A 17,258-nucleotide genomic window follows, 5' to 3' on the forward strand; every position below is an offset into this window, starting at 1 on the left:
GACTCAGGTTTGGGTCTCATTTTCTTCAAGTACCAACAGAAGCAGACTCACCATTTCTTTACATCACATAAAAAGCTTTTTGCTGTTTCACACAAAATCACAGAAGAGTTTTCATTGATGGTTTTAGAGGAAAAAAAATATGCCCAACATAATTTTATTTCTAGACATCAGATTTAAGTTTCACCTGCAGAGAAGAAATAAAGGGCTAGACGCTTTGCTTTTCCACTGACTGAAATTTATTACAAATACACATATTCACTGCTTATTATGTGCCTGCTGCACATAATAATAAAATAAAACAAAAAAAAACCACCCCAAAAACTGAAAGTGCTTTTATTAAATACTAGGAAACCCCTGATACACAACACAATGCAGAATCCTTCTGCAGGTCATTTCACCTCGTACAAAACCCCTTGAGCACCTGCACCCCGTGTGTCAGAAGTACCCAATGAGGTACCAATAATGAGGTGTTGGTACCAAACTGCTCCACACCACAAGCAGATGTCCTTTCAAGACTGATCTCAATGAAACACAATGCCAGAATTTGTTTTCACTCACAATTACTGAGGCATATCTTGCCACAGTATTTTTATTTCTTTTCTTTTAAGAAGAAAAAAATCCCTCAAATGCCTTTACATGTGGCATTAAATTTATCAGGCACTAAGACAGTTCAAGATACAAACTAGTGGCTCTGCTGAAAAGAAATGTGAAGGCTTCCAGGACAGACTGAGGCTCAGTGACTTTGCCCCACCCCTCCTGTGCAGTTCTCTGCAGGATGACATTTCATAAGCATGAAGCTTATTGAACTGCATAAAAGCATTAAAATATTTAACATGCCATGAACTGGAGCTTCTGCAGGGCTAGTTTCTTTTGCTGCCTTCCTGAGCCTTGGAAATCTGTTGGATCCCTTAGCCTCTGCTTAGGGAAGCTATCCACCACCATTCACTACCCAGAAATCCAGAGATGTCCATGTCTTTTGTACCTCACTCCATCTTAGAGCAGCACAACCAGCTTCTAGACCTGTGTTTGGCTGCCAGAACGACTGCCCTGTGTCAGAAAAAAAGGGCATTTTTCTGTGCAACTCTTCATAGGCTTCTTAACTGATCATCACTGCAGTTACATGTTAAGCAGCACATTTTCCAAAAGGGAAACTAAAATAAGGGGAACATGCTTTTCTTCACATCCCCAGCCTACCAGTTTTTTCAGTTACAGGTTCTGGGGGAAGGGTCTAAAGCAGGAACAGCTAAAACTCAAATATCCCCAGTTAGCCAGCATGGGCTTTGGTTTAGATCCACATAGTCTACACATGAAGATAATGTGCATTAGGAGAGCTGCAATCAATTTCACAACTTCACTGCACTGCACGTAAATTTAGGAGAATGTTTCAGTAGGAGACAAACATGCCTCCTCTTCTTCTAACAATACAACCTTTCGTCTGGAGAGAGACATCACAGACCTTATGACAGTTAAGGAAATTCTAACAAAAATCCGCAAGGCAAGAAAAGCAAATGGGATTACAATCTGCATAAGATGGAAAATTGCTGTGCTGAATTCACTTAACAAGCACGTTAGAAAGAAAGCTCCAAGGCTTACACAGGGATAGAGAGCCAGCTTGGCAAACATGAAAGCATGTTCCTTGCCACCATACCTAGCAAAAGGATGCAACGTTTCCCTTTCATGTAGGAGGGCTGTAGTCCATATTGCAAACTGGAATATGCTGGCGAAGAAAGTGATAACACAGCTGACCTGAATGGCTTCTATTTCATTGTGGGACTTCTCTGCGAATTCACTGGTCAGCTGGTAAGCTAGTGGAAGCCCACCAATGAAAGCCAGTGAAAGTATGTTAAGGAGTCCCATTAATCTTGTTGCTTTTGTTACATAAATGAAAAGTGAGTGATGGACAAACCACAGGAGACCAATTGTTACAAATGAGCCAAAGTAGGCAAGGTAGTTTGGCCCATATTCATTCAAAGCTTCAAGAAGGCTGCCATGGAACTTCTCCTGAACTTCTCTGGGATCAGGGACATTGTCTTCACTGTGGAGAGAAAAATTTCTTTACTTGGCTTCTTATTGTTATAAAAACACACCTAGAGCAATGCTGAAATAATGTGCTTTACTCTGAGCAAGTATGGAGTAAAAGATGTACACTGTATTTCTCTGATTTGTAATTTTAAAACAGCATTTCAAATTATAGCTCCATGAATAAATGATATCTGTCAAGAAATCTGGAAGTAAGGTGGCATTCCTTTAGGGTAGTGCAATAAAGTTACCACCACAACGAAACAGCTTTTGTTAACAAAAGACTTTTATCTGAAGACATGACTAAGCAAAAAGGAAGTTTTGTTCTTCAAGACTCCTTACCCCAGCATACATTAAATAGACACATGATCACTACAGCTGAAATGTGGGCATTACAAGTATCTTTGTGGGTGGGGTCTTTCCAGAAAATTATACTTAAAGTAACCACTGCAGGGTTCAGAAGGCAAAGACAATGTTTGGTTACTTTTACTTCCTCAAATAGCCTATCTACACAAAAGTTAATACTTTATTTAACAACACAAAGTGTAGGAGGGAACAAAAAGCCTTACCATATATCCAAAATGAGCAGGGTTGCTACAATTGCATAGACTCCATCACTGAATGCTTCTACCCGTTCCTTACTCAGAGGCTCACTGAGATAAAAAGTGAAGGTTTCTAAGCGATGCTGTTCCTCCTCTTCAGGTCTTTGACCTGGAAACAACCCCAGATGTTTACCAATGAAAAAAATCAGGTGGTGTAAAACAAGTAGTTAAACAATCTACTGTGACCTCCCTTTCTCTTTCTCCCCACCTTCCAAAACCTTTCTGTAGAAAGAAGGGTGACATTCATCCACACAGGTCAATCACTCCACTTTTTTCAGCAGCTGTGCCTCTCTCTGAAGTTCATATTGGTTTCAGAACAAGTGCTTTGGGGACACAAAAAAGCAGCCCTTTATTCACTTCCACCAAGTGAATAGTGATTCAAAGCTGTAATTGAATAAAACATTGGGGCTGAACAAATCAGATGCTGTGCCTCAAGAAACCACAACAGCTCTTGGTCCTCTAGGACAGTGTGGAGAAACCCCACTGCATGGGAACCAAAACCAAAATCAGAACCAGTGCTGCTCACTAGAGCATGGGAGCTGCACTAGGGCATCAAATGGCCTGCTGCCAAAAAAATCCAGTCTTTGGTAAGGTGGGGCTCCAGAGCTTTTATAGGAACTGTCAAACATGTCCCTAAAGACTGAACTGCCAGCTAGCCAATCTGCACTGTTTCAGGAGTGGACAAAGAAAAACTCTGGAGATTCCCAAGGAAACAAGAAGGGAACTAAACAGAAGGCAAACATAATCACAGCACAATCAGTAGAGCAGTAATTTATCTTAGCCATCTGAGGGAGCAAGGTGTACACAGACACAACCTGACTGCAAACCACAGCATGAGCCCCACAGTAGGCATGGGCAATATTTGTGTGTGTTCATTCTCTAGCTTTATCTGTTTCAGAGCACTTCTGTCTCATTTTCTACTGTTGCTGACTCACAGGGGAGACAGAAGTGTTTCTATTTGCAGTGTGCACAGACAGACTGGTGCTAGGCTGAACAGCAGCAGCAGAAGCACAAAGGTGTTTTTTTCTGGACTCACCTCAGAAGTGCCAATTCCAAAGACATTCAGTGTTTTTGTGGTCAGTTTGTATTGCTTCCAAGGAGGGACATTCCACCTTTTGGCTCAGCAGGTTGCATAATACCACCTTCCCCTTTATTTTGGCACTGGCAAACACATCAGCAGAGCTCAAAAGCAACTCTGGCTGGTGGTATGGTTGTGCAATTGTCAGTGCTGACATCAGTGGGACAGAAAGAACTTAGGCAGGAAGCATGAGCTAAGGAAGCAGATTTAGGCTTAGTTTGTGAAGGAACACCTTTAGATCACAGCACTTAAAATAAAGAGATGCAACAGCCTAAACTATCACAGCACTTAAAATAAAGAGATGCAACAGCCTAAACTGTTAATTACCCTGAAAAAGTTTGATTTGCTCTGTGCTTTGTTTGCCAGAACAAACTCTGTGCTTTGTTTGCCAGTCTGAAAATACAAAACTATACAGTATTGCTAGGAAAAAATGATACAGGTGTAGAGCTTGCTAACTATAATCTCCTTCCCTTTTTTGCAGAGAAAAAGAATAGACAGCCTGCAGCCATCATTCCTGTACTTGTGTGTGCATGCACATGTGCACTCATTACACACCACAGAGGTTTTGCATGCAGAAGTGATCTTTGAACATGTGGTATCTTACACACATCTAGTCACAAGACAAGGGAAACTGCACAGTAAAGGGGAAACTGTTTAATACCATGGCAGTAAACCCCGAAAGCACCAGAAGTGATTTAGTCCTGGAAGCAGTACTAAAATTACTTCATTCCAGACTGTATGGATAACATGTTGACAACCAAGTAACGTATCTGAACCCATCTCTATGAATTTTGTTACTCACCAACAATCTTGGTTTTACACCATTTAATTAATTGAGTGAGATGTGGAAAAACGATTACAAGCCCAAGGAATACGTAAGACTATGGAGAGAAAAATGAACACAGTTTAAATTTAGTTATCACAATATAAATTACCTTCAAGTTTAATATGAAACTATCAGTCTCAATCTTTAGGTATAATCACACTGAGAAAACGAAAACTTGACTTATGACTTGACTTACGACACTGAAAATGCTGACCCAAAAGGCACATGCACCTCCTGAGTATTTATTGCATGTGCCACCTAATACTGCTTTTTGATAGCCTAATTTAGTAACAGTAATGATGCAAACTAAAACAAGGGAAATAATTCTGCTGACATAACTGCAGTAATGACTTCTTTGACAGTTGATGAACTATCCCATGATCCTTACATATCATGAGATATTCTATGATTCTATTACTTGTGTCCCCAAAACACCTCAGATGGTTCACGCATCTAAGCACAGAGACTAATTTCACTGTTATTCATATTAAAAGAAAATGCACTACAAAACAAGGCAAGGGAGAAGAGGGAAGTAAGGGTGTAAGAGAAAACATACTTCCAGTGACCTTAGGTCTTTCCATGTTTGGACTCATAGCTGTCCCTTTTATCAGCAGCAACCTGATTCCCCCCAAATTTGGGGATTATTTAAAAGCTGCTAACTCTCATAATAAGTACTACTTAATATGAGTACTACTTACTACTAATAAGTAGGAAAAACTCATCACCATTTAATAAAGATGCCAAAGAAAAGGGCTGTATAAAAGCAGTCCTTAGCCAAAAACACTTGTTTTGAGATGAATGGTGGCTAAATGCTGTTTATTCTTTTTGCTCTTACACACTTAGTGCAGCAATTATATCTACTTGTCCTCAGTTTGTGCAAAGTGGTGTTTCTTTGATGTAACCTTCCAGATTATCTCACCTCGTTTTGATTAAGATGCTATGTTACAATTTAGAAGACCTGCTTCTAATTAAGACAAGCATGGAAAAAAAAATCAGGCAGAGCAAGTGCAACAAATGTTGTAAGCAGAGCATGAACTCATGGATCAAATTATGGATTGGTATCTGTGAACTGAACACCTTCAGTACAAAACAGCAGCCATGATTACAACGCCACAGAACTGAAAGTCTCTGTATTTAACATGGATGTTATTATTTCAATATACAGTCCTAAATATGATCACTAGAAACTGCTACATTGAAGTTCTGGGTTAGCTGGAAGAACTTACCAAAGGAATTAAGAAAAAAGAAAAGATGGCTGCTAAAAAGCATAAAATTGGTCCTCTCAAGATAATCTTTAAGATATGGTGTTTATAGAAATTCTGATCTTCAGACTCCTGTATCTGCTGATTCAGTAAGTGTGGGTGGTAGAATCCATACACTACTATCACAGCCTGGAAGGAGAAGAGCATTAATGAAGTTATTACACAGTGGTGTATGCAGCATTTCAATACAAAACTGTAAAGCTATAAACCAGCAAATTCTAAAACACTTTCAACCTTATTCCTCACTCCCATGTGTAGGGCTGGTCTTAGAAACTGAGATTTTATGACATACTGCATGTCAAGATTTTGGTCTCCTCTACAGAGCTTGTGACAACCATGGATCTCACACAAAAAGGAATGAAGACCTCCACAAATAAGCAACAGAAAGAAATGAGACACTGCACCAGGAGAAAACCAGTGCCACTGGACTGAGGCTGAAAGCCCAAGTTCACTTGGACATCACTGCACCATTCAGTAAAAAAAAACTGTCAGGAAAAGCCAATTGCTACTTCGTCAGACCATTTTTGAAGAGTGGAATAAAAATTACTATTCTGTAGACTTTGACATCAGCTGATTTTGCTGTATAAATCAGCTTCATAGGACAAGGGCAATGCAAATTGTGACCTTACATAGAGATACTATACTATCACAACAGGCACAACTCTGAAAAATAATGCTATGCTAACAAGAAAGATTTACAGCAATTTAAACACACAGTTAAGAAACTAAAATTTTAGTTTCATCCAAGAAAATCTATTTAAAAATGAACATGTAAACACATATCTCCAGTACCTGTATAAGGCCGATGACAATAGCACACACGCTGAACAAGAAAATGCCAAATGGAACTGCTGGAAAGGAGGCCATTAAGGAAAACTGGAAAAAAATGCAGCTAGATAAAATATTTTATTAAGAAGCAACGTAGGAGTAACAGCAGAGTAACAGAAGGACTTTTCATTGAATTCTGACCCTCAAAAACCTAAATAATACATTGCATTTCAATATAATTCCACTAAATGCAACATCTAGCCACTAATATATGCAGTCACCCCGACCAAAGGCATCTGGAGAGATGGCTTTGTTCTCATGTTGGTACTGCAAAACCACACTGACATGATGTCTCCATTGTACCTACAGACTGGCTTGTAGCTGAGCATACCACTTAACAGTGTTTCCAGCAGACAAGCTGTTCAAAGCTGTGAAAATTGTTGATATTAGGATACATTTTTGAATCTTTCTATTTCTCAATCTTCATGTCTCCCTGTTGTATTAGTTTTTGCAACTTTACTACAGGAAAAAAGTCATAGCAGGGTAACATTGACAATTTTGCAAAAATTACTTCAGCTTCAAGGCAGAGTAAGAAGTATGTGCTCTTGATAACAATCATTTTATTGACCACAGACTTATTCTTTGCAGACTTATATATAACACAGACATATCCAGAGAGAAACAGCTGCCTACCATACAAACTGTTCTCCTGATGAAAAAACCAAAAAAAGTAAAGATGCATTTCAAGCAATTGTTTTGATCTGCTTATAGAGTGTTCAGTTGCAAAAATTTTTGCTAGGTCTGCAGGTCGTCTGACCAGAAGCTGTGCAGAACATCAGATTTGTGGATCTAAAAAGTTAATTATTAGCTTCCAGAATCAAACTTAATGAATAAGTAAAAATTTAGACAGAATACTCTGTCTAGATTACAAAACGAAAATGTTGTCTAAAGAGGAGTTTGAAACACAGCTTTTGTTCCTCTACAAAATGCAAGATTTTGATCAGACAGTTTGGACATTTTTCAACATAAAAAGAAATAATGAGAAACTATTACTTTCCATGAACAAAATGCTTTTTTGAGAATACCCATTTTTTGCTAGGGCTGTAACATGCAGTAATTGAAGGTTACCACACTTCCTCATGTATTTTTAAAAAAATCCAGGCTTAACTATTACAATGGATTCCATGTTCATGCTATGAAAGTGTCCTGGGTTTCTCAATATTTGAGTAAAGTCTTTCCAAGTAACTAAAGAAAAAAATTCTGTAATTTAAACGTGTTAAATTTCAGAAAAGTACTCACTGTGTATGGCAAGAAAGTTATGGTCATCATACAAGCCTACAAAAGAAGAAATCCTACTGAAACAGTAAATAAAACACAAAGCAAGTGATTCCCTTGTTAAAGATATGTACAAAGAATGTAAAACTAGCACATCACATGCTCATGCTGTCACCAAAAAAACCCAAAAAAACCTCCAAAACCAGAAGGTGCTGATCTTTGACTCTAACAAATGGCTAGTTCTGCACAGATCTTCCATGTTTACTCTTCAAACTGTATCAGATTATTCCAGGCAACACTACAGTTTTATTACCCATATCAGGGGTAGAAATTTGTTATGGTTCTTTAACAGACTTCTTTCTAAAGCACCAGTGTCAGAAGTATTGCAGTTTCTGATGAGGTGGTTTTGATTTATCAAAACCATCAGCGTCTGATCAAAAATATTTCATATATAAAAAAGCTAAATTAAAGAAACAATACCACACCAAGCAGAAGGACATGCATTGCTTTGAAAGCTACATTAGGTAAGAATTTCACATCTTAAACTAAACTTTGAAACCAAAACCTATGTTCACCATTCCAGCATTCCATTACTACTACTAGTGACCAAGATATTAAAGGTTGGATTGTTAAAAAACATAAATAAATGAAGAAATTTTAAGCCACAAGATTTGTTGAAATGTAAAGCTCAAAAACTGATTCAGACATTGGTCTCTCAGTGTCAGTGTTTTTGAAAGAACAAGTCTAGAGGACAGATCGATCCTTCAGCTGGACACAGATGAGCAGTCAAAAGCTTTTGCTGCAGGTGCCTTTTTAGTTCCTTCAGATGAACTTCAGGCTAACCTGCAGTTGAGCTTCTTTTGGCTTACAGGAAAACACATGCAGGCTAAAAGCAAGTCAGTTACCAATCAGACACTTTGGTAAGGAGGAATTTGAGCTCTTTGTATCTTCCTGACTTGAAAACTTGGCAGATTTATTCTATTTAAATTAGAAACTTTTGGATATATAAACACAAGAGTTTAAAAAGTGACCTTAACTTGGTAGTTAAACATCAAGCATGTCTGACAAGACTCACCAGATTTAGAAGAGCAAGGACATCATCTATAAGCTCTATCACCTGGAACAACCTGTCAAAGGGAAGGCAAGGTATCTCCAACAAGCCAGGTCCTAAAATGTGTTTTATGATACTAAGCTGTGTGCAAGTTACAGAGCCCTACTGTTTCAGCACAATTAGAAGTTAAATTCCATCTAGAATATGAAGTTAAATGAAGACTAACCCAAACAGATTCATAATGCTTGTTTTATTCTGTACAACTATGTCAGAGTACAGTTATTCACCACTTAGGGTAGCATTTCTTCACAAAGAAATTTTTGTATAACCCAACAGAAAACAATTTGGAAATGCATCAGCATGGCAGAAATGTACCAGACACTTTAGCCTCCTGTCCTTTTAAACAACAGTTTAACATTGGAGTGAAACACTGTGTTCCTCCTACCTTACATGAGCTGCCCATGCCACTGTTACTATTAAGAAGGTCATCAAATAGACTCCAATTTTTGCTAGAAGAAGTTGCTGAACACTTTCACCTAGTTTCTGAAACAGAAAGTGACACCCAGAAACAAGGAAAGTTAACTGCTACATTGTGAAATAATTAGCAATTCAAATTAGCAATGCAAACATGAAAGGACATGCAGCCATGCAACAATTTTTTTTAAATTTCTGCCAAGAATGCATTATTTTTCCAACAATCTTTTTACTACTACACAAACAGGTTTACTACTACAGAGACAGGTTTATTAGACACAGGAAAGTGTGTTGAGAAGTGCAGTTAGTGGCATATGATATGCCAACATATTTCTCCAAACTGTAAAGCAGCTTCCCAATGCTCTGTCGCCTTCATGCATGATTATACATTTCAGAGGAGGGCTGGCCACAAAACACCCCTTCTGTTTTTCTAGTGCTGCCTTCTGGAATAGAAGCATTGCACTGATTCTTCTCATGGGATGACTGCTAACAGTGAGGAAGGGAACAGCTCAACCACAGTGTATTTCACATGCCACAGTTGCTTAAATAGACCAATGTGGAATATATGCTGTGTGATGGGTCATACCTGAGCTTCCTAAACTAAATGAGACACAAAGTTTGCATTCAGATCTGTTTTTAAGAGCTAAATAATAAATCATGATTGAAAATAAAACAGCAATCAACAAGCCTGGAGTCATTTATGCCTAAATGCATTTATCACTAACCCAGTTTTAAAATCAGCACTCAGCTTCCACCATGTACGTGGCTTCTCTAAGTGATGATGTGTTACTAAAAAGAGCAGATGCTTTCTGAAGGACTTCTTGGTTAGATGGGCAATCTGTTTTTCATACTAAAGTAACTGGTTACCACCCACGGTCTGCTATACACAGCTCATATGGACTTTGTAAAGCATCGTCTGCAGGTTACACAGATCCTCAAAGTTTAAATTTTTCACCCCAAGCTCGACAGCTCCTCCCCCTGGGAGAATCATCATATCATAGGGTGGCTAGGGTTGGAAGGGACCTTAGAGATCATATTCCTGTTGGTTTCAATTTTCATGCTTCTGGAAAGTCTGGAAGGTGACGATGTGGGGGTGCTACATGAAGACACCACATGTCCTAGAAAGGGCAGGAGAAACACCAGAACACTGGACGCAGAGTACCTGATCTGGATGTATTTTCGTGTGAGCCACGGGCAGAATCTGCAATAACAAAACCTTATTAGCACAGCGCATTCTTTTCCGTATCGAGAGCTCTGTAGCCACTCTAAATGCCTCGGGCCGTCGCAGACGTTGCGGGCTCGGGCAGAATCGACACGGGACAAGGCCCTTCCCTCTCTCGGCACCGGGCTCCCTCGGCCCCGCCGGCACCGGGCTCAGGGGGCCGCGGGCTCCAGGGAGGCCGCGGCCGCCATTTGACGATGCCGCTGGAAGCGCGGGGAAAGCGGATGCTGGAAGCGGCAGGTGCGGGCGGCAGCTGCCCGGAGAGACCGGCTCTAAGGCTGAGCCCGGGAGGGGCTGCGGCTGCCCGGGGCTTCCTTCCCTTCACACCGCCCCACGGCGGGCCCCGCACGCAGCCGCTCTGCCGGGCCTGCCCGCCAGCCGTGCGCTCACTCACCATCACGGTGGCGATGATGGAGAGCAGGGCATCGCTGTAGGCCAGCAGCCGGTGCGACGTCTGCCTGCTGCTGCTCCCCAGCTCCGGTTCCAGCTCCGGTACCCGGCCGCGAACCGGGACCTGCTCCCCCTCCGCCACCCCGTCGGACCCCACCGCCGCTGCCCACGGAGCCGACATGGCCCCAGCGCTCCGCCTGCCGTGGCGGCGGCCATGGGCGGGGCGGGAAGCGGCGCTGCCCCTCCGGCAACCCTCCGGAAGGCGGGAGCCTCCGGTCCCTTCGGAGAGGAGTCGGGGTGTGTGTGTGTGTGTGTGTGTGTGTGTGTGTGTGTGTGTGTGTGTGTGTGTGTCTGTGTCTGTGTCTGTGTCTGTGTCTGTGTCTGTGTCTGTGTCTGTGTCTGTGTCTGTGTGTGAGTGTGTGTGAGGTGGGGTGTCCGGTAGCGTTGTGCTCTCGCTGGAGTGGTTCAAACGCTGTCGCCAGGTGCTCTGTTTGCAAAGTTGTTTGCGTTTTAGAGTCTCTGCGGTTGAGAAAAACATCAGGGTATTCGAAGGAAACACCTGAATCTGTGAGAGATTTCTGTCTGGCAGAGCTTTTGTCGCCATACACTTCGTGTTTTCAGTTTCAAGACGGGCTTTTCACTAAATAATGGGCTGAATAGAAGAAATCCAGAGAAGAAGCCAAGAATTCAAATTTCATGTGAGGAACTCAAATTGCAGAGAGAAACAATGTACTCCAATGGGGTAAAAATGTTCTATGTTTGGACAAAGTCCAATATGAAAATACATTGGGAATGGGGTTTAATTAATAAATTTAATTAATTTTAATGAATTCCATTTTAATTTTATTCAGTTTAATTCACGATGATGGGAATTTAGATATCCAAGATGCTCTAGGCTGAAAAGGTGTTCTTTTGGTACAGGGTGCTGCTTCCAGTAAGCATAAGAAAAGGGACTAAATACAGATACTAATTCCCAACCTGTTAAGGCCCAAGTGTAAAACCATGACCAAACCAACCAAAACTTGGTAAACAGATAATACCAAGAGCCTGCAGAAATTTCCTCCCAAACAGCTGTAATTGAGTGTTTCTACATGGCTCATTTAAACAATTATAATCAAAGGAGTAATTGTGAAAACTTTTTTTATAAACAACAACCTTTATACTGAGTTACTATTGATAGTTAGAATAATGCTTGGCAACTAGGAAGGATGACAAAATAACATTTGGTGGGTATCAAACCGTATGTATTTCTAGGCCAGTTAAACTAGTAGAGGTAGGGACTCTTACTGATAATGATGCTGAATTGAAAATTCCAAGAAAATATTAAAGAAATTCAAGCCCTAAGCCCAGCACTTGGCAGAAGACAACCCATAACATGTGTAGTGCTGCCCCATGGCTGCCCTGCAACAGCAGGAAACCTAACAAAAAGGTAAATTGGGAAAAACAGCACAAACATTCATTAAAAAGTATTTTAAAATTCCTATTTTTTTCCTTAGTTTAGTAATTCTTCTATAGCTTTAGTAACCAGAGTAAATATGAAAATGAAAGTTGTGTAACATTATGAAATTCCTCCTCATGTTTGCATCTTACCCAGCTGTTCTCATACCTTTCTCTGTGGCCAACCAGATTTTCTAGGAGATGTCAGGATATGGTACTCATTAAGAATCCATCCACATATGTCTAAATAATATTTTGCATATACAAAAGTAAAGAAAGTGCAAATTATTGGCACTTCCTGAATCATGAGACTTAGCCATCCTTTTGCATTCACCTTCTGCATGAAAGCATTTTTAAGAATGGCAGGACTGTTCTGTGTGCTTCTGTTTGTAGTGAAGTCATGAAAATCTTACATCATGCTTTGCAAGAGACTGTAATGAAACTGATTCTGCAATGCATCCAGCAATCCTAACACCAAAGCATATAGAAGATTACCAAGGCCAAAACAACTATTTTCAAAATAATTGAGAAATAATTGCCCTGAAATTGAGAACTACAGGAAAACACAGCATATAATACAAATGTCATGACTGAATCAAGCGACACCTCAGCAATCTCCCCCAGCTAACCTGCCCCTGTGTGATATTGCCTGCACTGCAGCTTCCCTGTTCCAAAAACACATTTTTACTCTTTTTGAGCCCCAAAGCTATGAATTAAGTTATTAAAAGGAGTACCAGCTACCAGCAACTTTTTCAGGGTCTCAGCATCCCCTGGGACACTCTGAAGCATGCCCTGAGGTGCCTGCTGTGTGAAGAGAGGTCAACGCATCTGCTCCTGCTCACCCCCTTTAGGTCAATGCCATGGTCAGTGTGCTATGAGTATGTCCTCACTTCGTGAGGTCAGGCAGTGCCCTTTGTCTATGACACTGTATCCCTATGACAAAACTTCCTACTTCACTGACCCCTGCAACTTGGGGTTACCCTCCTCTGGGGCTTTTGCACCTGGATGGAGATTTTGTGATGACAGTGAGCAAGTGATGTTCCCTTGGGTAAATGACAAAGCCTGACAGACCAAGGTGTTGAAAGAAGTCAGAAGAAAAAAATAGCAAGTGCCTGAAGGGAAGAAGTATAAAACCAGCAATTAAAAATTAATCTGTGCTAGTGAAGCCAATGATAATCTGACTGACATTGCAAAAATTAGCAAGAAATTTGAAATAGATTATGTTTTTCTTCTTGCAAACTGATGAAAACCATTAATACCAAGAAAAAAAAAGAAGTCCATAGTGCCTTTGAGGAAGCACTATATTGAATGTCCCCTGATTGTTAGAAAACCATTACAGGAGTCACCAGGGGAAAAAGTAACTTAATACATTATAAGCTACGTTAGCATGGACTGCCAGGAGAGGGCATCTCATTGTTGGTCAAAGAGCCATCATAAAGTTAAACATTATTGCACCTTGGTACCAAAAGAGTTATTAGTGAGCAGAGAAAACTAGTTACCTAAAACAGCCTTTGAAACAAATCCTGTCAGGCCATACACCTTCACATTCATATTCAGATTAACTCATTACAATTAATTCAGGAGTCTTACAGAAACACAGCTTTCCAGAAAAAAACATTTCCAAGGTATGATACAGCTAATGAGCAGACCCAAACAGCCATTTTACGGGTTTCCTTCTGCCTGACAGCAATGAAATTATCAGAAACAAACTCTGAATCACTTTTTCTGCTTCACCAGTAGCAAGTCAGTAGTGTAAGATAAACATGTTGACCTTTCCCCTTCACAGGGGAACTTTCACTTCTGAGTCAAAAAGAAGCAAGTTTGAAAGTTAAGTTGCTTTCTAGAGGTTGTCTCTCCACACAGCTTGGAAGACCAGAAGCCATGTAGCTCTTCTACTGCAACCTGCACAGTTCTACTCCACCTGATGCCAGTCAAAAACTTCTTAGAAATGGGGAAAAGCCTTCCCCTGAGAAGTCTTGGTTTTTCCTCCTGAGGTGTTGTGTCTTCTGGAGTTTCTCAGTGAAGGGAGTTTTGCCCTCCTGCAGCTTTGTGGGGAAAGACCATGCAGGTACTTAACAATTCTGTCCTTCTGATCAGAGGCCACAGCACTGGCAGTGCCCAGGCTCTTGCTAGTGTCACCTGAAGTTCCTGACATCAAACCACCCCATCCCTCTCCCTGGCACTGGGTATGATATCCCATTTTCCCCATGCTCCACCTAATGAGACTGTTGTACTCAGATAGCAGAAATGAGGGCCCTGAGCAGATGCCTCTGGATGGACACCAGTGAGATCCTGCTCCTGACATTGTTCCTCTAAGATTCTCAGCACATCAGGTCTGTGGGAACACAGGTGCTGAATCCTATCCCCACAGCAGGGGCAGGGGCAGCACTACACCTACGACAGGGGCAGAAGGACACATGCTGGGCACAGGAGACTGCAGGCTGGGGAGAAGTCTATCCTAGACACAGCAACAGCTTGTCTGGGGAAACAGGTCAGCAGGAGGCCCAGGTCTTTGGGGTTTTTTTGTTTTTTGTTTTTTTTTTATCCCAAGTTAGCTACAGCATCTCACAAATAAGTCGACTGCTTCTGTCTTCATTTCAGGTGCCACCATATGCATGCAGAGAAAATGCTGGTGCTGCAGGTGGGCAGATAATAGATTTGGGCTGCTTTGTGAAGCTGCAGACCTTCAGTGTCATTTTTCAGTTACCACAACCAAACATTTTTTGTCCTGAGCAGCTGAGCGTTTATGACTGCCCACAGCTGTTTTGCTTGTGAACTGCCACGAGGTGGCAAAACCCTCACAAGCATCACTCACTCCCAAGCACCCCAGGCTGCAGCTGTGGCTACAGGAGAGGAGAAACTGCAGGTCCATTAGGACCACCGATTGGCCTCCTCGGAAGTTCAAATGTGAGGTGTTTTTCACCTGAAGCAGTCTGGAACGAACTGACACTGCTACTCTGCTGTGCAGCTCTTGTAACTAACTGAGTATTTTGGATGAAGAAGTTAATCAAGCAAATCTCCCTCAAGGTGGATAGTGACAAAAGTGGGGAAATTATTCTTGGTTTTCATTGTTAGTGTGTTGCTTGTTGTTGTTGTTGTTCTTCCCATTGTTATTTTTATGATGATGCACTGCTATTGCAATTGCTAAACTCGTTAGTATCTATCTGGATAACTTAATTTTCTGAGATGACTCATATTACTTTCTGCTAACATGAGAGATGGAACAAAAATTAAAAAGAGTAAAGTGTCAGGACACGTGAAACTCTTCATGCTTCCCACGTTCCCAACACATCTGATTTGTATTTATCTATTTTAAGGTAAAACCCAATAAAAATTACTATATAAATTTAATGTGCTAACACATAGTACTTTAGCATTATGAGGATTCTCAGCAGCTTTCAAGAGACAAATGGAGCTAGTCAAATACCTGTGAAAGAGTTTCTTATCTTTCCCTGCTTTCAAATCAGGCAGTCAGCAGCCTCCAAAACACTCATCTGTCTTGCTTCTTTTCCTAGGCTATTTTTGGACAAGTCAGAGAATGTAAAATTATTATGGAAAGAGAAACCTCACAGTCAAAACAGAGAAGGCTCTGTTAATCTCTCAAAGTTTATTAGGTATTTATTTGTCAGGTAAGGCCTTAATTCAATACAGTTAAGCACATCCTCAGTCAGAACCCCAGAGGTATAGACGTAGTCATTGAACTCCAGCATTAAATGATTTGCTAACTTGAAAAACCAAGTCAGGCCTCCTCCATCTTGTAAGAAAAAAATTTGCACCTTATCCAAAGTACTGCCATTTGGATCACTTGTAAATCACTTGTAAAAGAAATGGACAAATACTGCAACCCCCATAATTGTCCTTGGTACTTTAAAATAGGGAGATGTGGTATGAAAAATGTTGAAAAGAAACATTTCAGATGCAGGCAAAATAAAACTTGAAAACCTCCCAAGAAAATGTTTCATTTCAGGTAAATCTGAAAAATGGAGAAAATTTTCTACTTAGTGAAGTAAATATTCTTGTGCAGGTAATTACTTTTAAAAATGAAAATATATTTCCTATTGATGTTTTTTATCAAGTAGTCCCTAGATAGTCTTTGTTGGGTACTAATCTCCTAGAAACACTTCATGAGATACACCTAGGTCCCTTAGGTCATGATGAAAGTCTCATCGGAAATAATGAAAAAAACCAGATTTTGCTTTTACACATATATGTACTTGCAAGAAATATATATATCCCAGGGTCTGTATCCATTCTGATTACATTCAATTTACTCAAAATGATGATTCAGGTTACTCTTACATGACGCTATTAATCTTTACATTTATGGACTGCTATACCTAACAGTAATGATGCCCTCCTGTTCATTAATAATTTTTTTTAAAGCATAGTTTTGGGTCCAGTCTTTCATTGATGGTGGTGGTGGGAAATGGGCTATCCCTTTGGGTTAGTGGAGATCTAATGATATTATATCAGTCATGAATTGTCATATACCAAAGTTTAATTGCTTTTGTTAATTTCTAATTCTATAGGAGAGTAATATTGCCAAGCCCAAAGAGCCAATACATGCTCTGTGAATGTCATCTTGGCTTTCCTACTCCAGCAAGAGCTTATAGATTATAAAAATAGGGAAAGTTTTGATTTTATTTATATGATTCTATGGCAATCTTTCTTTCCTGAACAAACAAACAAAAACCACCAAAGAGAAAAAGGAACAAAGTAAAATTTGACACAGAACCTTTTAGAACTTCTTGCAGAACAAATGCAATCAATATATTATTTGATATATAATGATTTTTCAGGCACTAAGAGGAAATATTATTTTCCTGAATTCTTATGATACACCTAGCCCTACTA

The 17,258-nt window shown here is 40.3% G+C and overlaps 1 protein-coding gene across 2 annotated transcripts; it reads right to left on the minus strand.

The window, feature by feature from the left end:
- Positions 1-224: 224 nt before the first annotated feature.
- On the minus strand, positions 225-11,197 carry TMEM175 (transmembrane protein 175). 2 transcript variants are annotated; one of them, XM_030467790.1, is made up of 10 exons: positions 10,972-11,197; positions 10,518-10,556; positions 9,327-9,424; positions 8,906-8,957; positions 7,855-7,890; positions 6,580-6,663; positions 5,752-5,916; positions 4,502-4,580; positions 2,589-2,730; positions 225-2,035 (listed from the first exon to the last, which is right to left on the minus strand). In XM_030467790.1, exons 1-10 carry the CDS (start codon positions 11,146-11,148, stop codon positions 1,372-1,374), a joined length of 1,536 nt encoding a protein of 511 aa, XP_030323650.1. In that variant the 5' UTR covers positions 11,149-11,197; the 3' UTR covers positions 225-1,371. The 2 variants fall into 2 exon arrangements, with proteins under 2 accessions (XP_030323650.1, XP_030323649.1); XM_030467789.1 differs by lacking the exons at positions 8,906-8,957; positions 10,518-10,556; positions 10,972-11,197 and having other exon boundaries at positions 287-2,035; positions 9,327-9,422.
- Between the last annotated feature and the right edge of the window lie 6,061 nt (positions 11,198-17,258).

The sequence above is a fragment of the Calypte anna genome, chromosome Z (genome assembly GCF_003957555.1).
Source record: "Calypte anna isolate BGI_N300 chromosome Z, bCalAnn1_v1.p, whole genome shotgun sequence".
Classification (NCBI taxonomy): Eukaryota; Metazoa; Chordata; class Aves; order Apodiformes; family Trochilidae; genus Calypte; species Calypte anna.

Excerpts from the sequence above, each read along its gene's own strand:
- TMEM175 (XM_030467790.1), bottom strand. The coding sequence starts at position 11,148 with ATGTCGGCTCCGTGGGCAGCGGCGGTGGGGTCCGACGGGGTGGCGGAG. Across the intron at positions 5,917-6,579 it reads TTGTCATCGGCCTTATACAG|GCTGTGATAGTAGTGTATGG; the intron begins GTACTGGAGATA and ends TTCTCCTTCCAG. Across the intron at positions 2,731-4,501 it reads GTGTAAAACCAAGATTGTTG|GTCAAAGACCTGAAGAGGAG; the intron begins GTGAGTAACAAA and ends GGTTGTTTCCAG.